This window comes from Pagrus pagrus (genome assembly GCF_965226575.1).
Source record: "Pagrus pagrus genome assembly, chromosome: 19".
NCBI lineage: Eukaryota > Metazoa > Chordata > Actinopteri > Spariformes > Sparidae > Pagrus > Pagrus pagrus.
Window position 1 is genome coordinate 18,784,094 of NC_140203.1, and position 22,770 is coordinate 18,806,863.

General features: G+C 40.0%; 1 protein-coding gene across 2 annotated transcripts in view; it reads left to right on the forward strand.

Moving 5' to 3' along the window:
• Positions 1-22,770, forward strand: part of cntfr (ciliary neurotrophic factor receptor) — a 239,937-nt gene that overhangs the window by 81,979 nt on the left and 135,188 nt on the right. For both annotated transcript variants that reach the window (XM_084382630.1, XM_084382629.1), the window contains one exon: positions 16,355-16,436. In XM_084382630.1, coding sequence (XP_084238756.1) covers positions 16,355-16,436 — 82 coding nt within the window. The remainder of the gene's footprint in view (positions 1-16,354; positions 16,437-22,770) is intronic.

Sequence of the window (22,770 nt, forward strand, 5' to 3'; positions counted from 1 at the left end):
TGTGTTTGTGCATGCAGCAGCACTTGTGAAGATGTTTCGTCCGCTGTGTATGTGTGAATGCATTCACAGCAGCATGTGTGGAGATGGGATTTTTCATGTCGTTCTCTTTTCGCTTTACTTTCTATCTTGCTGTTATTCTTCCATTCAGTCGCTCAGTTCTTCTCCCTCCTACTCCTCATGCTCCTGTTGTCTAAACAATTCTTCATACCGTCCTCATTCCTCGTCATGTTTTTGCAGTCTTTTTTTCCTCATTTTCTTTTTGTCCAACTTCATCTCTGTCTTCATTTTTTCCATAATAGTTTTCTCTTCCTCCTCACCTTCTCTCTCTGGTGTTATGTTCTGGCATTTATTTCCTTCTGACGGGCGTGACCGCAGCCTCCGAAACATCGCTGATTCGATATTTCCCCCACAGCAGGTCATTTGGATGCAGTTGGGGTGGATGCAAGGTGTGCGCGTTGGGGCCAAGCGGCGCTGATGTTCGGCCAAACCTTTGTAACAGATTGCATCGCTAATAAACAATGAAAGGGCAGGAGCAAAGGAGTGTGTGCATGTGTGTGTGGGAGGGTACAAATGGGAAGAGGATGCTAATAGTTCTGTCAAGACCTTGATGAGTCAAGCATTTACTTAGGACAGCACACACACAAGTGCTCACCTACGCATGGATACGCACACACACAAGGCTTCAATCAGTTCTGTTACCCATGGAAGTGATTTAGGGTGATGTTTTGTTCCTTTTCATATTTACTCAGCAGCATTTTGTTTGTTTCGACCTTTTCATTGGTATTAATCTCTAACCACTCAAATAGCCACTTATTTGAAATTACTCAGCCACTTACCCAGCACTCACAATAAATAAATAAATGTTTCACTTGCTATGATCAGGAGTTGTGCAGGTAGAGCCAATTACAGCAAAATAATATGAATTCAAAGGATTACTCACATTGGTCACCTCAGGCTGATTGAAATAAAAAAAAACATTAAAAAAACTATATATATATATACAGTATATATACACACTCTATGTATATACTGTATATTAACCTTTATTTATTCAGCTTATGTTGACTGAGGCTGTATGTATCTTTCAGCTCTGGTTCACATCCATACTGCTATGCATTTTAACAGGAAGGATCTGCCTCATGGATACAGCTTTCTGTTGTTGGTCAGAGGGCAGCTCTACTGGAGCATACGGAGGTTCAATGCCTTGCTCAAGGGCATCTTTGATGCAGTTTGTTGTGGTAGAAGGAGCCATTAGTCATTTCTCCTACTTCTTCCATTGTCATATTTCCATTCACAAAAGCTCCATTTGTCTTTAAAAATCTAAGTAATCAATTTCTTTATGGGGCTTAAACAAAATACCTACTTTGAATTTTGGCTCGTTTACAACAATACTAAGGCTCGTATTTGCCGTCGTCCTAGCTAAACCAGTCTATATGAAGACAAATGGGCTATTGCTTTATACACTGAAATAGATTTACATTCACATGGTGTCACCATCCCTGCTGCTTACTCATTGGTGTATCATCGCCATAGCAATTCCTCCGGGAAGTTCAGGGGCTCTCTGCTGTGTGAAAATAGGAAATGCTGTCATCAGCGTTTACTGGAGGACACAAGAGAGGGAGCGAGGGGGAGAGAAAAGATATCTAAAGAGAGGTAGAGGGAGAAAAGAAGGAGCGAACTGGAAAGAAAGACGGTGAATGACAGCGGGGAAAGCATGTGAGGAAGGTGAATAGAGAAGGGCAGTGACAAGGTGGAGAGGATGACAGATAGGCAGCAGGTGGAAAAAGGAAGGTGACAGACACAGATCTAGGCAGAAAGGGACGGACAGCGCAAGCTAAAATGTTGAATTAAAGCATCACCGGGAGAGACCGAGAGTTAGAGAATGGCTGACAGAATGTGTTCCTATAGGGCCTGGGGTGAACAGAGAGTTAACTGAGATAATGAATGACTCTCTCGCTCTCCATGACACACACACACACACACACACACACACACACACACACACACGCATACACACACAGAGACAGAGACACAGGGTGATCTAAGATAATGACATCAGTGTTAAGTCAGCGATGAGTAAGTGTAGTCCTCCAGAATAGTGCTGTTCAGCAATAGATGACTCTTCCTGGGCCTACTAAGCACACGACTGTGATGTAAAATGATGTCCTGAGTGCTCAGCAGGTTTTAGGTACATGGAGTGCACTCATTATATTCTGAGGTGCTAATCTAGATTAAGTACAAATAATGGGATTTTGATTTGAATACACGAAAATAAAAGTAATTTTACATTTATAATCACATTTATTGGATTCCCCAATGATAAGGAGAGATCTTTTTTATATTTAGTTTAGGAATAAAGGCCCTGACACACACAAGTCATGACTTTCGGTGAATGTCCATGGCCCTACGCACAGTCCCTCCCCTTTGGCACTAGTTGGCCCTTGAACAAGTAGAATTGGCGGAAGAGTTTGTCAGTGAGAAAAGTCACTGTGATTGGCTATTCATCTAAGCGAATCGGTCCATGAGAAGAGAAATACAAAAAGAAAAAGAAAGGAAAGTGCTTTGAGCCTGTCCCTTTTTGTATCCATGTGTTCAGCCATTTAGCCCAGGTTACCCATTTTTTTTCCACCTCTGCCTCTTTGCCAGTGCCATTTGCAGCTTTTTTAGACATGTTCTCGATTAGAGGTGGCTAAATTTGTGAGACTGGTGTGAAAATTATAACAACTGTTTGTATATCCACAGTAGTTTCCCTTTTTGAATGACAAATACACACTACAACTTTGGGATTTGTGCATCTTTTTGGCAGAGGCATAGGCAATGTGAGATGACTCAGCAGCAGAAATTTGTTGCCACTAGTTATTTGATGTCAGTTTATATACTAGTCTGAGCCTTAATGTTTAATTATTCCAGCAAGTGTCCCCCCAAAACACTGTACCTTACAAACTTTAGGTATCTGTTGACTTTTTGTTCGTTCCAAGCTAAGTTTGACACCACAAAATAGTATTGTTTTTTTTGTTTTTGTTGTCATTTTGTGTTACATTGCCCTTTCCCTGAACAATATGCTTGTAAGTTAATTATGCTCTAAATATTAAACACTAGCTATAGAGATCTGCCTAGCCTACTGACCACTCTGTAAGGAAGCAAGTCGAGCTATATTTAAATACATTATATTCAATTCGATCTCTGTATCAAATATTTATAGATTTTGTTAAGTAATTGCAGAATATAAACAAGCACAAGATTCACTACTCGCATTTTCTTGTGTGTTTTTGTATCAACCTACTGGGGCAAGGATGCAGCTGTCCTTAAACACACACACACACGCTCATAGTCTATTTCAGTGTCTTGTATTTGCTCAGAAAGAAGCAACAGACACTTAACTGTATGTCAGTGAATGCTCCAATATAGTTAGTGTGTTTATCTGGTTACTGAGGTTCTAAGGCCACCCAGCTTACAGTGCACGTAGGCTGTGTGTGTACCTAAGGTATGCGTAAATGCATGTGTGTGTGCTTGTGCATGAGCAGTGTTTACTGCAGAAGAGTGATCAGGGATTTGTGTGCATTTTATCCAACACCTATATTGTGTTTACTTCAATATGCATGCATGTGTGTTCTTGTGTGTGTCTGGCAGACTTGCATATATATGTGTGTGTGTGTGTGTGTGTGTGTGTGTGTGTGGGTGGGTGGGTGTGTATACAGTTTATGTGTACATGTGTGTGAAAGGCCACCCATCTAATAGACCTACACGAAGGCCGTAGGAAATCCACTCTACAAATAGCGTCCTGTGGCAAAGACCAGTGGACACTTGAACACATAGTGTTTGTGTGGTGTATGTGTGCATGATTGTGTATGTAACGTGTGTGTTTGAATGTGTGTAAGTCCGGTCTATGCTGCTACTGTATCCTCTATATTTACCAAAGAGGCTTGGCAAACAGGTTGAGTAAACATACTCTTTTTAGTTTCCAACACATGCAGGGAAACACTCCAGGCTTGCATTCACACACAAACACACACACACACATTCACACACACATCACTGCAATAAGACGGACGGAAAATTTCTCTCTTTCTTGCTTTTCATGTATTCCTTGCTCAGCCTTTCTTTTCTATCTATTTTCTCATTCCAGCTGTCCCTTCTGTCTCTCATAGGCTTCTTCCTTTCCAGTCTTCCTCTCTGTTTGTCACTCACATTCTCTCACCATTTTGAGGCATTGATCACAACTGCCGCTTATGTCTGAGAGATCAATAGCCTCTAGTTTGGCAGAACAAAGCAAGAGCAGATATTCCATTTTGAAAAGATGCTGCAGTGTGAATACATTGGAGACAAACGTAGGATAAAGTCTCACCTCACTTTTTAAGCGAGTCCTGAATTAACGATAAGAATTCTCGCATGCAAAATTGAAGAGATGATGAAAGGTCAGGCAGTATAAAACAGAACAAAAATCCCCTTTTTTCTCTCTTCTGAATTATTTCATATTTGAATCTTGAAACATCCTCTGCATTTATGAGAAGGCATTGATGGACGAATGTTTCACACATGGATGCAGCAAAATGTTTGGACATGGGTTAATTGATTTTACTGTGATAATTACGCAAAAGCACACTGGCAAAGTTGTTCATTAACTACAAATAAAGTATACTTACATCACTGAAAACTCTCATTCAACAAAGTTTGTGATGTGTAAAATAAAATGCAGAATCAGTTTACCGGCAATGGTTTCTCAAATGGTTGTAGAGCCTATGTACTAATATCCTTTATACAATCATGTGTTTCATATAGTGGTGAACCTCACCCCATCTCTGCTTGTGAGCGACTGAGCCTTTCGAGGATGCCCCTTTCATACCCAATCATGATACTATCACCTGTTACCAGTGAACCTGTTTACCTGTGGAATGTTCCAAACAGGTGTTTTTGAACATTCCCCACCTTTCCCAGTTTTTTTGTCCTTGTCCCAACTTAATTGAAACATATTGCTGGCTCATAATAAGCATATATTTACAAAAACCAATGAAATACATCGTCTTTGCATTGTTTTAAATTATATATTTTGCTTATTCTGTTTCATTTATATGTTACATAGCATCCTGACTTTTTGGGAATTGGGGTAGTAAATCAATTTCTGGGCCTCTGGGCCCCGATTCACTTATTTGTTGTCAAGATTACTTTATCTTCTCATTGTTTGTTGTTTTGATTACTCTGCTGTCATCTTCTCAAAATGATCATAAAAAGTATTGCATTTCCAAAGATCTAAAAAGCATTGCATTCATGAGCTATGTTGCAGAAAGATCCCTTTGGACAGAAGATAATCAGACAGTACAAATATAATAATATATACTGGGTAGTTTCTTGAATTTGAAATGCTCCTTTTCACCAGCTGAATCCCAAATCTCAGTTTCCTTTACTGTAAGGCCTCAGTGCTAACCAGTGAGGCTGTATTTGATCTCGTCACTTGCACTGAAAATCATGCAAAAATGTCTTCTAAGACTAGGGGTTAAATCTCCTTCAGTGAGAGCCAGGAGCCTGTTGGACCCCGTGGAACCTTTTGGATACTTCACACTTCTCTCTTTTAATTATAAAAGGAAGAAATGCTTCAGTATGTCATTAAGAGGCCGGCCTGCACACTGGTCTGAGGAATAGGCAATTATCCCCAATATAACATCAACTGGTTTTGGAAGACAAAACCCCATCATCTCACTGGCAATAAGGAATGCTTGAACTTGGCACGCAGAGCTCTTAATTCAGCTTCTCACTGAAGCTTGTGTGGATGTCAAATATCGGTATTGTATCACTGAGATGAATTATGATTCCACATTGGTAAATGGATTGTAATTCTTTTACCACAGAGCATTTCACCTTAGGGTGGAAATGGAATTAATAGAGATGTAATGGAGCTATCTTGTGAATTAATTGTGAATTAAATACATAATACAGTCATTCTTCTCTATGGTATGTAAATTCAATTTATGATGATCTTTATTCCCTGAGATAATGTGTAACTTGTCAGTCAGGCACCCATGACGCTCGCTGAAAGAGGAACTCCACCGATATTTCACATCAAAGTGTGTGAACAAGTCTGGGTGAATACTACTGCATATGTGAAGAAAGCAAAAAAAGCTGTGTGAAGCCTGTTATGGCTCCAGAGGGATCTGTGTGAAGTGTGAGACATTGCCTCAAGTGATGTCACTTGAGTCAGCGTCGACTGTGACTGAAGATGTTTGAAAATGAAAAAAAAAAAAAAGAGTGTGGGGGGGAGAACGGAAGCCAACGGAAGCCCTATAGCAGGCTCCTCATCTCTAATTGTAACTAGCATCCAGAAGCTACATTAGTCACTGCTGGCATAAAAAAAGATTAAACAGACCCTTGCCGATTAAAGGGTTGATATTCAGCATTTTTCTGAAAATCGGTATTGTGGATTTTTGTCAGATTGCTGATAAATTAAACAAATTAAAAACTTTACTACTTGGCTCTGATGCAACATCCTCTCACACAGTGCCCCGCCCTCAACACTACCTGATTGGGAACACATCACAATTAATAGCTCAAAAACACTGAATAATCAGAATCTGCATATAGTAACTAAATGTCTCAATTAAATGTGGTGGAGAGGAAGTTTAAAGTTGCAGAAAATAGAAATCCTCAAGTAAAGTACCTGAAAATTGTACTTAAGAACCGTACTTGATAAAATCAAACTTTCATTCCATCACTGGTTGTTTGAAATTTTGACACATAGTTTTGTTTTTACTGCAAATGAGTTTAAGTCCCAAATATTGGTTTTCAGTCTCCTTGATTTCTAATAATCAGAATTGGTATCGGCCCTGAAAGTCATATTGGTCGACCCCTAATACAGTTTATGAAATATTTATATAAATGCAATGCTAAATTGTAACTAGTTTTTCTTTAGTTCTTATCTAACCGATTAAAGTATAATAAATGAAAGGCTGCTTATGTTCATTGATCAATAAATCATCACATCTCATATTAGGGTGAGGTTAAGGTAAAACATATTCTTGTTCATGGTATTTGATAAATATATATTTATTTACAGTCAGTGTTAATTGTCGTTCATTTATTTAATCAAAAATGCCAAACATTGACTGGCTTCGTCTTCTTAAATGTAAAACTTGAATCATTTTTTTTTTTCGTTGGGAGTTCTATACAATCATTAACTATTGGTCAGCCAAAGAAAGTAATTTGACTTTTTTATTTTTTGTAGAAGATGTGTTAATAATTTTGAGTGAGATTGATTGGTCATGAAAATTATCATTAGTTGCATCCCTAACCACCAGATAATTCTGAAAATACACAGCAATGATATCTGGTACCAACATGTACTTTTGATGTTACTTTGTGTTTACCAATAGCACTGTCACAAAGAAATTGATGCAGTTAATCGCGGGTCAGTAGTATTAATGAAAAGTAGGGAAGTGACTTTGCGTGCGTGCGTGCGTGCATGTGTTTCATCCACTGTGGGAAAGGCCTCAACTCTGGTTCTGATTAACTCTCTGTAAAAACACCTCTGTTCAGAACATCACAGCCCGTACATCACACTCTCCATCACGCACACGCACGCACACACACACACACACACACACACACACACACACACACACACACACACACACACACACACACACACACACAAGCTGAGCAGCTCCTGGAGGCTCCCTGTTCACAAAGGGGAGTCTACACCCATCATTCAAAGCCTTATAGGCCGTAAGAATGCTGACACACACATGCTCAATCACACACAGACACAAGCGTGTACACACACACACGCACACACACACACACACGCATAGACACACAAAGTGCTCTGTTTTCTTAGCTTTGATACACTTATGGAGTTCAGAGGTGAGGGGGCTGGAGGTAACACTGTGTTTTTCCAGAGCTTTCTAACCACCTAAATCTGCTTCTACACATACAAGGAGGTCCAGATGGCTGGGTGGAGACAAAAACACTCTCACACACACAGTCATGCTCAAATTGGAAGAAAAAAAAAAAAAAAAAACACATGATAAGCAGTTGTTCACGCAGATCAAATGCATGATGATGCCCAATGATCTATCAGGGTTGAAGTTGTGTTTAGGTTTGTTATTCATATACAGCCTCATACTGTAACAGAGTTAATAACCCAGTGTTTTAAAAATATGAGGTTTAATACTAATTAACACTAAGTACACAAATGCTACCCATAGATTATTAGAAAGAGTGTCTGCCCAGGATAAGTTCATAGCACTGCCCCAAGACACAGGTAAGATACCAGCACCGCAGCAGCAGCACTGCTAGAAAATACGTGATACACGGTAGCTGACGCGTTCAGGTCCTCTATATCTCAGCCAGCTGAGAGCAGTCACATGTGATCAATGGCTGAATTTATCACTCAGGGCCAAGTGCCCACATTCTCATGCACGAGTGTGCATGTTTGCGTACGTGCGCATGTGTATATGGGTGTGACCCCCGCTGCCTCTCGGGTCACGATTGACGCTGTCTTTAGCGAGCAATTATAGCCAGAACGACTGTGAAAAAGGTCACAGCCGTCCAGCTATCAACACTCCTCACCAAATGCCAACTGTGCACATCAGTAAGTGTGTATGCATGTGAGTGTGTGTGCTGTTACCCAAAATGCCAGCAGACACACTATCAAGCTGAATGCCGCACCTCAGCGCTTGTGGGTAATCTGTGGCGATCACGGGTGATTGATGAGAGAATTAGTGTTGTCGAGTATAGCAAAGCATTATGGGAATGAGGAAGTTGTATCATCTGAGAGGGAGCAAGACGTTAAAGGTTACAGTGGCAACAGTTTTGTGTGATTATGTGTTTGTGTATGCGTGAAAACGTGTGTGTTTGGTCATAAAGGATCATCTGTAAGACAGTTATTGATGGATGAGGTGCCATAAATCCATTTTTCCTGTTATTATGGCCGCGAGGGTCACAGGCACCGTCAACCCATTAACATTTGAGCTAATTAATGCCCCAGTCCTTTGTGGATAAACACCTGTCAGTTGGTTTACAGTCACTGTTAAGGCTTAGATAAATGATAATTCTGCCTTTACTCGTTATAGGAGGAATACTACTCTGAATTTTATGCTTAAAGAAAAAAAAACAACTTTTCATTATTCGAATAAAGGAACTCCCGAATACTGTTGCTCACCGACACCTTTTAACAATAGAAAAAAGAAAACACTTAAGACTATCTTTCGTCTTGTTCCTCACAGCTTTACCTCCTTTTTGATGACATTGAGATTGACACTATGAGTCTTCTACTATTGTCACTTCATTTATAGCCAGGTAAAAAATATATATACAATAGGATCAAAAAGTCTGAGACAATTAGTTAAAATATTTCTATTTCACATTTGTTTCGATTTTAATACTATTTGTTTTAGTACAAATGACATTGTGATTTATCGGTTTAGTGAAAAGTTGAATCTTTTGAAATGATTAGGGGCATACCAAATACTAAGACTAAGAATTTTTTTTTCATTACACATGTCAATATCAGTTTGAGAGAAAAGTTTAATATTTGAAAAATGTACATGCGTTTCAAAATACGTTGTATTTGCTATGTTCCCCTTTTGCTTTAAGGGAAGAATGGACTCGAGCTGGCATGGACTCCACAAGTTTGTGCAAAACCTGATGGCTCAGGTCATCAAAGAAAAGACGTCAAAGATTCTACTTTCCACTTAAACTGTTAAAGGATAAGTACCGTTTTTTACAACCTGGACCTTATTTCTGGCAAAACATATGGTCATTTACTCACCCAGATAACTTTGGTGTCATTCGGCGTCGTTCGGACGAAATTAGATCCAGTGTAGCGGCGATATATCCATATAATGGGAGAGACGGGGCAGCGACACACAGCCTCTATATAACGCATTATCTGCCACGAAACTAGTTAATTTCATCAATATTTTGTTATGAAATGCTAGCGCTATTAGCCTCTGAGTCCGGGCTCGTCCGTTATCAACATCTGGGGTCAAACTAGCAGTAGCAGCTACAGGTAAACAAGCCGCGCTGTCGCGGGTGCGCGCGCAGCTCAGAGACGACATCTTCCAGGTCAGAGGTAGTAGATCAGCCTACAGACCCTGGATGTTGACAATAGACGAGCCCGGACTCAGAGGCTAATAGCGCTAGCATTTCATAACAAAATATTGATGAAATTAACTAGTTTCGTGGCAGATAATGCGTTATATAGAGGCTGTGTGTCGCTGCCCCGTCTCTCCCATTATATGGATATATCGCCGCTACACTGGATCTAATTTCGTCCGAACGACGCCGAATGACACCAAAGTTATCTGGGTGAGTAAATGACCATATGTTTTGCCAGAAATAAGGTCCAGGTTGTAAAAAACGGTACTTATCCTTTAAGCTTGTATTATCATTTGTGTAAAAAACATAAGTATTGCATTCTAAACACATGCAGAGTAGAGGTATTTGGACCGTTTGACCCTTCTCTGGAGTTTTATTTGGTACCCAAAACTTTTATTTCAAACTGCTATCTTATAAGACCACAAAATGATCTTTCATGAGCAGTAGATGGTAGATATGTCCCCCTTTTGCTTTAATGGCAGCATGCTAAACTTGAGCTGGCATGGACTGCACAAGTTTTTGCAAAAACTGATGACTCATATTGCATTGCATCAGGCCTCAGACTTCTTGATCCTACTGTGGTACTGATGGAGTTTTATATAATATCCAAAACCTCCATCTTATAAGACCACAAAATGACCTCTTGTTGGCCAGTAGATAGTTGTTTTGTTCATTTGGTGGAGGTCTCACTGGGAACTCATGCTCAGCTGACATAATTGCAGGTCTACGTTGCTTATACATTGCGTATCATTGCCTCAAGGTAGGACAAATGTGTCAAAAGTAAGTCAGTTAGTTCATAGAGTGGTGCACAGAACAAGGGTCTTATTCCTGCAATGACGATCCTTTTGATGTACAAGTGTACCCCCTGGACCGGATGCCTTACCACCGAGTTTCAAGGTTTTACTTTTCATGATGATGAATTAGAATATTCTGCCTGACAGTATTAGTTATTCACACTTTCTCCTTGTCCCAGGCAAGTTTTCCTGACAATTCTCTATCATTTGAGATCGTGACATCTTTTTAAAACTTTTGGATTTAAAGGGACTAGTCCTTCAGGAGGCTCCATGTTCTAACTCCAGAAGAAGTGCTTTGTGGGCTGCCTATTTTGTTCTCTCCCTGGCTGCTATATGAGGCTCTCTTTCCTGTTTATGTGCACAGCTCGTTCCTCCAGATGGTGAGTTGTGTTGCTGTGAGTCAGTATATAAAGCAAGCAGGCAGAAAAAGGTGTGATTTTACAGACTTTTAACATGATCCATGAGGCCAGACACACTGGTTTTAGCATCTTGAAACACGACCTCCACTTACATCCCAGCAGGACAATGCACCACTTTTTCAGCATCATATATTCTTTAACAGTCTTTACAATCCATACATCTCAATTCAGTGCATACACTAAAGGAATTACTGGATAAGATGGATTTGTCTAACCTTTAACAGTTAAATAACTTGTTTTTGCTGCAAACATATTGTCAGAGCAGGTGTCATTTTTCTTTGAACAAAACTCTTTACACAGTTTCCTGCCGATGGCTTCAGGAACAACAATTCAAGGCATCTATTGCTTGCTTCTCCTGTACATTTTCTATCTGTGGTTGATATTCCTGAAGGCTGTAAACTTTTCTTGTGCTATAAACCAGAGAATTCATTTACTCCCCAGGAGGAGGCTTCTCTTTATTTCTCTGCAGAGACATTTGTAATGAACAATTTTATTTTTGACAGCTTGCTCACAGGGGGACCGTCTTGTTTTTGGGAGAAAAGACAGACTAAAACTGTCAGGGTATGGACCTATACTTGAGTAATGTCTTTGTGGATTATAATTAATAAGCAAGAAGAGGTTGCAGAAATTTACTGGTTGAACCTAACGAAATAACACAGTTGTTATTTCAAGGGACAAACCTCCCAAGTTTTCCATTACAGGATGTTCTCTTGTGCAATTTGGCCAACCAAAGTTCCTGTGTGATTTTGGACATTTCACACTGTGTGAGAAAAACAGACCAAAGAAAAAAAGAGAGTACGTACGTACGTGCATTTCTTTTAAGAGAAGGATGCCTTCTATCTTTACACGCACACACACACACCGGCCCGCCTAGTGTATTTCCCTCCTGGCTTTCCAATTTAAATGCAAATGTTCCCAAATCGGACTCCACAAAGACGCAGAGGCAAAATCATTTGACGCCGCGATGAATTATATATTTTAATTACGCAGCCAAAAGAATCACGCCTATTCAGCCCTTTCCCCTCCAATAAGAAATGAATAAATAAATATGGAAGAAGGGAAGAAGAAGAAGAAGAAGGGAATAAATGGGAGGGTCAGGGGAGGGATGGATGGATGGATAAAGGGAGGAGGGTTTGTATTGAGTTTTTGTGATTGCAGTGCTAACCGCCCGTGGGCTGTCATTATGTGAGCGATCTGAAGCTGTCAGATTTCAAAAATGTATTGTTTGCTGATAGACGTGCTAAATACCCCCACAGTTTCAAGCATGCACACATACACACCAGAGTGTTTGAACTCAAAGAATCTGAAATGCATTTAGACACACACACACACCATTTTGATTTTGATGGGCAAACCAGCACTTGAAGAGCAGAGATGGGGATTGTGATGCTCTGACAAGGGATGCAATTTTAATTTCACCCCCTGTCACTCTCCTCAATATCGGCTCAGATGAAATACATATGAGCTGCCAATCACTCACACGTACTAATAGACACACAGGCGCGCACACATAATCTATCGCTCAATCATATGCATGCATGCAAACTTTCAGTTGCTATTTCTGTCCTTTTGAAGTCACAGGTGCATGCACACAAAGCCTCATCTTCTAATGGATTTAAAACACAAATAAAAGGTCTTGCTCTTTTTAAGGCAAGCAGCTAGTCATACCAGGAATTGTCAATCTTAGTAATTTTACAGTATTCTGCATCTGCAAGAATTTGTGTTTGTTGAACCTGAAGAACATTGTATGTGATGAAACTAAGATGCTGTGTTAAAACGTCAGTTGTACTATTTTGAAGCTAAATACTAGTTTTTGCAATGCCACTATGAAAGTACGCTGTGAGATAAGATACACACGATAAGTAAACTATATTAAGTGGATTCAACAGGTGGAGCATGGAAGTGCTGATGTTCACTCAAATATTACAGCACAACATCCAGCAACAATGCTCCCATGACTTGAAACAAGCCACAATGACTCGCCCATATGATTTTTCCGACACCAATGCCATTATCATCTGTGCTCACTTGTCAAATCGTTTATCGATTCCCTTATTGATTCCTGATCAATTTTGGCAAGACTTTTGTAGCCTGAGAGCTAGCTATAGAAACAGTTTGCATCATCTACAATGGATGAAAAGAAAGAATCTGCTCGGCCTGCCCACGTGACGCTGACGAAGCTATGACCTCACACGCGCATCTTTGCAAACACATATCACAGCTTGGTGAAGAAGCCATGGTGACGGAAGTGCATTACCCAGTTTACCTGTTTATTTATACACATTTTTCCATGAGCAGTAACTTCAGTGCTATTATCTTAATGATCTGTGATGAGTTTAACCTTCCCCTCATTACTTTGTTTTGCTTTGACTTACCAAAACATAATTTATGTTTTGTTGAAACCCCAGATTCTTTACTAAATGATAAATTTAAATATGTGTTCGCTACTGTAATAAGCTCTTTTAAGTGTCAAAGCTTATTTTTTTTAAAACCCCATTAGTTTGGTCATTCATGAAAACATTTCCAAGTAGTTTAATGTCTTTGACTGTTTTATTGCCTTTTGACATTTCAATTGGACTGTAAAAGCTTTTTCATGTTCCTGAACATTGCTCAGCAATCCTTGTTTCTTTCTTTCTTAGATGCTTAAACATGTTGTAGTGTAGTGTAGTGTTCATGGTTAACAAAGAGAGACAGAAGGAGCGAGCGATGTAACATAAGGGATGGAAATAAAGGGATATGTACTGGCTGTACTGAAGAGAGTGAGTGCCGAAAGTAGTGGTGAAAGAAGAAGAAGAAGTTAAGAAGTTGAAGCGTGTAGAAGAAAGTAAGGGAAAAAAACTAAACAAAGACCTCGGAGGTAATAGGAGATGACAGTGGTTTGTGACAGCTGGAGTCTTGTATCAAAAGAACAAGGAAATTCACTTCCCTTTCTTTGCCTCTATTTAGAGCGCTCACTCTGTTCTCCACACGCAGACACACACACACACACACACACACACACACACACACACACACACACCTTACTCACTGCCACTCTCAGCAGTGAGCAGACCCTTAGAAAACCTTCATCTGTAAGAGAGCCTCTCCTCGCTGAACAGAGGGGAAGAGACAGAGGAACAGCCGGAGAGAAAAGAGAGAGGTCACTTTTTAATAGCAGGATCCGGGTTCAAGCCCCCTTCTTGGCAGGCGTCCTCTCTGCTTAAGTGTGCTTGAACACGACGGTGAATCCCTACGAGCTCCAGTGGTGTAGTTATGTCGGAGCTGACCTTGACTTCTGACCTTTCACCTCTTGGTGGAAGTGAGAAAGCAAAAAGGCAGTTTCTCAATAGGGAACATGTGAAATCTGACTAATTAACAAGGATCTTTTATGTTCCTACAAAAGCAGAAATGTAAAACTTTAGGCGGAGTTGAATGAGGGAAGTATTCCTAGGTGAACACCTGGGCGCCATGCCTGCTGTCATCGCTGTTCACTACGAAACGAAAACCTTTGCTCACCTACTGTGTCGGGCAACCTGCGGCTACACTTTGCAGATCGAAAACTTAGATCATCAAAAAAATCAGCATCACACAACTGCTCCTTAGACCTGTTTGTCTTTTTTACATTTCTGTTCATTTACAGATTGAAGATAAAGCTTAGTATTTTGAGAAATGCGCTTGCCAATAGTTCGATGAGAAAGATTGATTCTTGTCTCACTGAACAGTAGGTTTACTGCTGGTTGGCACTTAATCCCCAATTCAGCTCCCAGTCTTAGCTTCGTACTTGAACGTGGACACAATCTTCACATCTCGCCAAGAAAGCGAAAAAAAACTTTTTTTCGTACAGAGCATGAAGATTTACTAAATCTCTCTGAAAGAGACAGTGAGATAATGAACTTTCTCTTTTCCATCTATTTCTCTATTGTACCTTACCTTTTATAATATCTTAAGTTTGAATTTTTAGTTTATGTTGTTATATCCTAAAGCGTGTATCCCAGTCAGTAATAGTAAATTGAAAGCTGTTCTTGAATCATTTGGATCATCGTGGTTTTGGGCTCTTATGAAAGCTTACAATCTAAAGGATTTTCCAACAGTCAGAATTACTGTTTGTGTTACTGTTATAGCTACAAGTTTTTTTTCACACTGAAATAAAAGTTGTTTTTTATTGTCTTGCCCCAAATGTCTATGCAAAAATAAGCCCGCACATGACCAATGATTAAGCCTATTAGCTGAAAAACACAATGGGATCACAGCTTTTGGCCTTATCTAGTCTAAATTCAAATTTGATTCTAATATCACACAAAATGAATACTTTACAAATGTTTTTTTCTAAGGAAATATCCAGGCACCTGGCAAATGGCCATTTTGTGGACACAAACTACCCCTGCTTGACAGTAACAAAACATATATACATATATATAACACATTGTCTTTACACTAACTTTATGCATATAAAATAGTCAAAAAAGTGTTTAGGTGGAAAAACAGCCTATACAACCAACAACACACATAAGACTATATTAACTCGCATAATTTCCATGGGCGCTGTCGGATTGTTAACAGGATATTCATCAATTAGTGTAATAAGCCGACAGGATGCCTGCGACGTGCTGTTGTTTTACATGAGCTGTAAAGCTGTGTGTTTGTTTATGGTGTACTATACCTTTAAGAGCTGCTGGCCATGGCCCATCCCAGAGAGGATGGACCCATTAGGCTGATGAACAGAAAGAAAAAGACAGGGAGAGAGGGATACACATAAAGAAAGCAAATGAGAGGTTATACAGTCAAAAGGATAACAGTGAGAGAAGTAAGAGCTGACATTTGAAAGATAGGAGTTTAAGGAGAAGGAAGGAAAAAAGCAGGGGAGAGAGAAAAGGCCACTCAAGGGACTATTATAGTGAGAGGAGACAGAGAAGAGGACAGGAAGCAGCTATCTCTCCATCTCCTCCATGGTGTTGTAGGCGTCTATGGGTCTGTCAGTCAATCAGGACGACAGGCGGACACGCACTCACTCGCCGGCTCTCCTGTCTCCAGCACACGCTCACGCCCATGACTTTGCTGTGTGTGTGTCTACAGATGGCAAACCTTGTGACATCGTTGTGCTGTGTGGTTCTGGCCGCGGTGGTGGTAGCCTACGCTCAGAGACGCAGTCAGCTTGGTGAGTACGCATTTTATCTTCTTCTTCCTCTTCTTCTTCTTCTTCCTGGAACTGTACCTCTTGTCTGCTGAGGCCTACTCTGCTTCTCCTCGTGTTATCCTGTCTGGTCAAACCCGAGTGTTCTTTTCTCTATTCTCAGGAAAGTAAATGCTCTTCTCTTCCTCTCAACTTTCCCATACTCCACTCTACTCTTCTTTGCTCTTCTCTAAATCTATGATTTCTGCCCTCTTGTATTCTCACTGAACTACATGTGGTGCTACTGATGCTCGACTACATTCCACTCAACCTCTCTCAACTCTGCCCTACTCAGCTTAAATGATTTCACCTCTTCATCAAGTGGTCTTCTTTTTATAATGCTTTTATAAAATGTGGCTGTAAATCTGCACTGCTAGTAGCATTAACTTGATTTTATGCAGCATAAAAATTTTAAACTGTTTTTTGAAATAGGTTTTGGTTGTTGTTATAGTGAATTAGTTGACCCCTTGTGGAGTTCAGTAAGTTTCACTGTGAGTTTCTAACACAGATGTTAGCTGTGCTTGCTCTGTGCCATTTGGGCCAGTGTGAGCTCCAGAAGCTGATTCCTCGCTGTGAGGGCAAAGGTGCAGCAGGAAAATGGAAATGTACCTCTTCAAGAGCGTAGCTGGAATTCACTTTTCTGCACTCACAAACAGAGAAACAATAGCTGACCGAATCAGGTCATCATCCCTCGCTGCATGGTGCTAATATTTTGGCCACATTACCAAGGCTACCTCCATAACAAATCAGGGTTCAAACAAAGAAGCCACTCAGGTCCACTGGTAATCATGAGCATGTTTAAAATGATTTGTGCACAGAGGTTTCGAAAAATAGATGCTGGAAAGGGTTACTCAATGCTGTGACTGCTCTTCTGAGGGTTCACACACGATGCATGACCATAAATTAGACCACGTGTGTGTAAATGGTTTGTGTGTTTGTGTTGAACCGGGTAGTCAATTTGTCACTTGACTTCTAGTGAAGAGTGGCCTTGGCTTATTAGCCAATGCAGTCCGTCTGTTCGAGTCAGCTGACCCAAAGAAAGAGTCTAAGGAAGTCAATAAGTCCCCGGTGATGCACATCACTGTGTCACGAGGGTCAGACATACACACATAGAGAAATGTGCACACACACACACAAACAGAGCACATATGTCTTAGGAAATGGAAATGTTGTCTTTGGGGATTAGGGGAAAGCAGCACAGAAGGTAAGTGAAAGAGGGCAAAGAAAAACAAAAAAAGGAGAAGTGGATGAGGAATGGAAGAAATTGAGAAAATAGAAAAAAGGATGGAAGGCAAACAGAAACAGACAGATTGTGAATGAAAGTCAGGAGGAATAACAATTGATGTTGGGTGGTTAAGTATGCTTGAGAAAATGAACGCTGTGCACCAAACAATTCTGTAAAGAAAAAGTCAGATGGATTTCACCATTAAACAAATAAACAGTGTTATCATACAGCGTATGATAATAACTGTGACAGCTCTTTTACATGGTTTCAGAAGCAGCAAGTAGCTATGATAGCATTTTATATTCCTTATTTAACTTATTTCTTAAAGAAACAAATAACAGAAAATCTTGTTCCAACAAACAAACAAACTTGACTGTATTTATTGTCAATATAAGATAAAGCCTTAGAGTACTGATCCGTTCTTATCTATTTTTATTTTTGTGCTGTTCAGAAGAGCAGAAAGAAAGTATGACAGAGAGAAGAAGCAAAGTAAAGAGAGAAAAAATGTGAAAGAGGAACACTTGAGGGAATAACAGATATGGATAGAGGAAGGAATGAATAGCATTAAGAGAAGAAAGAGAGCTGTCAGTTCTGTCTTTGGGAGGAATTGTGTGCGTGTGTGTGTGTGTGTGTGTTAACTCTGTAGTGTAGCTGTCACTGTCTATCACTCGCCTTTTGTTTCCCATGCTACATAGAATCAGCTGCTACATACACACCACACAAATGCACACACCTATACACACTTAAAAATCCTGTAAAAATGCCTGTATATGCCAAGACATCTTAAGGCAAATGTATAACCATATAATAGCAGCAGTATTAATGGTATGGACATTTGCAGACACACACATATATATACACACACCCCTATACACAGACAGAGACACATATATGCATCTGCCTGTCTTGGAAAGAGCCTTGTTTCTCTGACAAATTGCCAGCCAGTTTGATTGACAGGATTCCCTGGGGTATGCCCTGCTTGGATGAAAGCGCACACACACACACACACACACACACACACACACACACACACTCACACTCACACTCTCTCACACACACACACACACACACACACACACACACACACACACACACACACACACACACAGAGCAATACATTCATGCACACACGCAGTCAGACCTAACAAGAGAGTTCATCCCCCTTCTGTTTCTCTGTACTGACTCAGTTTGTACAAATACACACACAGAGGAAGGCACACACTGTCTTTGTGTGTACTCGGATTGTATAGGAAATCCACTTGAGATTTCATAATTAATGACAGCAGTGCGTTGCCGAACAAAGACAATGAAAAAACAATGATAGAAAACATCCGCAGACTGAGTCAAACAAATAGATACAAGCTCCACACACGCAGGAGTCGATGTCTGGAAGGAGGAGGTATGGAAAGTGGAAGAGAGACGGAAAGACAGACAAAGGTTGAGACTGGGTGGAGCGAGATGAGACGGAGGAGCAAACATGGCAGGAGCTCATTCGAAAAGTAGAGGACAGAAACAGCATTAGATGGAACACATTCATGGAGAACTGCCCTTTGTTGTGTTGATTAATATCAGGAAAGCTGTTATTGTCACTTTATGTAAAATAAATGTTGGGCTTTTATTCAAATAATCATTTAACGATTAAAAAATCAGAGCCAAACAGTTTGATTGTGAATTCAGAAATAATCTTTTTTTTAAAATCTGTTTTATTGCAGCTGTTACTCTTTATCAAAACAATATGTGAACATAAGGTTCGGGAAAATAAATATGTAAAACAAACCCAACAGAAAACTAATAAATAAATCAACCAGATATTTATATGACAAATGGTGGTACATGTGATTTAAAGTATATATACACCAGTGTTACATCATGTCCTCAGCAACAAGAGAAACTTTTTTTTCACTCAATGTGCCATTTCCTTTCAGATTTCCTAATGTGAGTCATGTTGATTCAAATAAAGAAAAACTCAGAGATGGAAGCTGTTGCAGCTGAAATGACAGGCCCTTAATGAAACATCTCTTGAAACAACAGAGGAAAACGAAAATAATTGAAAGCTATAAACCAGCAGAGAGGAAAGGGAGTGAGACTCAGAGGTCATGCCAATTAAGTTTCCTTGAATGCGAATTTGATTTTTGATTGCCAGAAGAAATAGATGATGAGATGTTTAGAGGGGGACAGGGGAGATATGGTGTGGGTGGAAAAGACACAAGACAGATATGGGGAAAGACACGAGAGAATACAGAGCAGATGACAGATGAGGAAACAAGAATGGGTAAGCGTGGGAAACATGGAGTCAGAGAGGTGAATGTTGATAAGATGCAGTTATTCAGTTATTTTATGGTATATTACTAAGGCACATATACACACATAATCCCTCATAGCCAAATGAAACAGTAAAGCATTGCTTTAGTCTCAGGGAAAAATTCTATGCTAACATTACCACCAGTACAAACCAATAGCAAAAGGAGGTCAACATGAATTTGCTGAATATTTGCAAGTTTTAGCCTCTGTGTTTAGTATTTCCCTGCTGTCCTTCAGCAAGATGCTGAATGTCAACTAGTACCAGACATGTTGTGTTGCTCCGCTGACCCTGAACCTCCCTGTGGTCGAGGAGGAGAGAAAAATCCCTTCAAGGATCAATAAGATTTTTTTTTTATTAGTATTAGATTGCACTGCCAGCAGAACAAAAGTTCATAGAAAATACAATATGTTACAGCAAAACCATCGGCAGTATAGTCTCATTGTGACAAGGTACAACATCAGTGTTTGCTGATTGTCCATCTTTGAGTAATCAGATCACATTATTTGACACTGCATTGTCAAGAAGACCAGATCTACTATATTATATACATTTAACATCTCGTTGCCCCTGTTAGCAGTAATGTTTAGCCTCGCACTAGCTTCACAAAAAACATGTCTTTTACACAACATTGGTTTTATATCTCATTAAACTAATTAGAAAATTACAGTTTAAACAAGCCATGAATGAATCATTATTTAAAAGTTAAATGCAAAAATTAGCCTGTGCAATTACAGGGTCAGGGTATAATTACTTACAGCTGCCCTCGAAGCAATGACATAAAAGCACAATTAAACTCCAGTAAATGGGGTCGAGAGAATGCCAAAATAGACAATACATGCCTATGTATTATGTTATTTTAAAGTAGACCATCCACATATCTATGAATTTTACTATTCCAGCATGCATTAGTCAAACACATTAGGGGTCCTAATACAGTAAATCCACTTGGTTCCCAGAAACCAAGACCCAACCAAAATTCACTCAAGGTGGGTTTCTCCTTTTCACAGCAGACATTTTGACTTGTCAAAGCAGGAAAAGCACAGGTATGACCAATAACCTTAACAATGGCTCCATTTCATTAGGTGTCCCTGTAAACCATGTTAGTGAGCCAGCATGCACAATACAAGAGCCCTGAATGTCTTTTGGTCATGTCAGTATGGATAGTAGCCCGGCCTTATCAGAAAAACAACAACATAGGTTGACTGTGAAAGCAGCTCATTACGACCCATATTTAGGTCTCTTGACAGGTGTCGACCTCTAGTAGCCATTGTAATTATAATGGTAAGAAAGGAGCAAGTCAGGTGCAATAGAATAATGACTGACACGGTCTGCATAGTAAGAAAGTCAGGGGTGGATAGTTAAGTTCAACAAACACAGCTACGTATGTAACTTGAATGCGTTCATAACTCAAGTAACAGAGATATTTGAACCCTAATCATGATGATTTCCTAAACCCCAACCATTTGGTCAAAAATAATCCTCATGGTATATCTGCAAACATAGACACAGTTAAAAAGTGGATTTTCAAATCAAGCTAAACACATTACTCATGACTGCTCTGCATGTCTCTGTTCATTCTCCATTATTCTATTCCTGTGGTGATAAAATCACTCACAGTACATATAGAGTAAAACCTCTCATGCATTGATAACCTGAAGATTGATCACATTCATGGTCCAAATGGGACTTATTTTCTTTCACAATTTGTCTTAATCTCTTTTCGTCTCTGCCTGCGTCTTTAATAGTCTCTCTCTATTTTCCCTGATTCATTCTTCATCCTTCTCTCAGTGTGTGCTCTTCTCTATCTCATTTTAATCCTAAAGTATAGCAGAGTCCTCACCAAAGCAATACAATGTCATTAAAAGGCTGCCTTACACAGTAAATACCAAGAGCGTGCACAACAAGAATACCAATGAGCAAAGTACAAGTGCCTCTGGTAGTGTAGGATAAGACCACAAGAAATAAAACACAGAATTCGGGAAAATATTGTGCAACTGAGTTTGTTTACTTTGAGTTTGAGAAAATTTCTGATTGTGTTTTTCTATGATAGCAACAGTGCTGCTACATCTGCTCCTCCCACCACCATTTCCGCCTTGTAATACGTACGTGTGTGTGTGTGTGTGAGAGAGAAAGAGTGTGTGAATATGGTGACATCATGCTGCTGACTGAGAGAGCATGTTATTTATGGGAGTCCATATCCTGATTGAGAGACAAACGTTTCCACTCATAATCATTCGCTCCATCTCTCTCTCTCTCCGTCTATGTCGCTCACTCGCTACTTGGTCCTCTTCCTCCACTTTACCGTCCACACCATCCCACACCCCCACTTCTTCTTCATATCTCTCTTCTTTCCTTTTCCCTTCTAATTTTGTGACTTGCTAATAACTTCCTCCCACTGCATCATTTTCTCCCCTTCAATCCATTCCTGCCTCCCTCTCCTCCCCTCCCATCTCTCAATCCATCACCCAAGTGGTCAACGGCAGATTTATCGCCCATGACATCATGTTCCAGCTGACGCTACACCACCGTCACTAAACGTTTTTGTGTGTTTTCATCCCTGCCCTTCACTGGGTTTCTCTACCTCACAACGACTCCATCTAATTACTTCGAACATGAGGAGCATGAGGGGAAGAGAGAAAGGGATCGGGAAACAGAGAGGGAGAGGGAGCGAATGAGAGACAGCGAGAGAGTAGGAGGTTAACTCTCACACTAATTCCATGGTATTACAGCTGTCAAAGCTGTATTTATTTCTTGAGCATTCGACACGTGCTGCTACGACTCTCCAACATGCT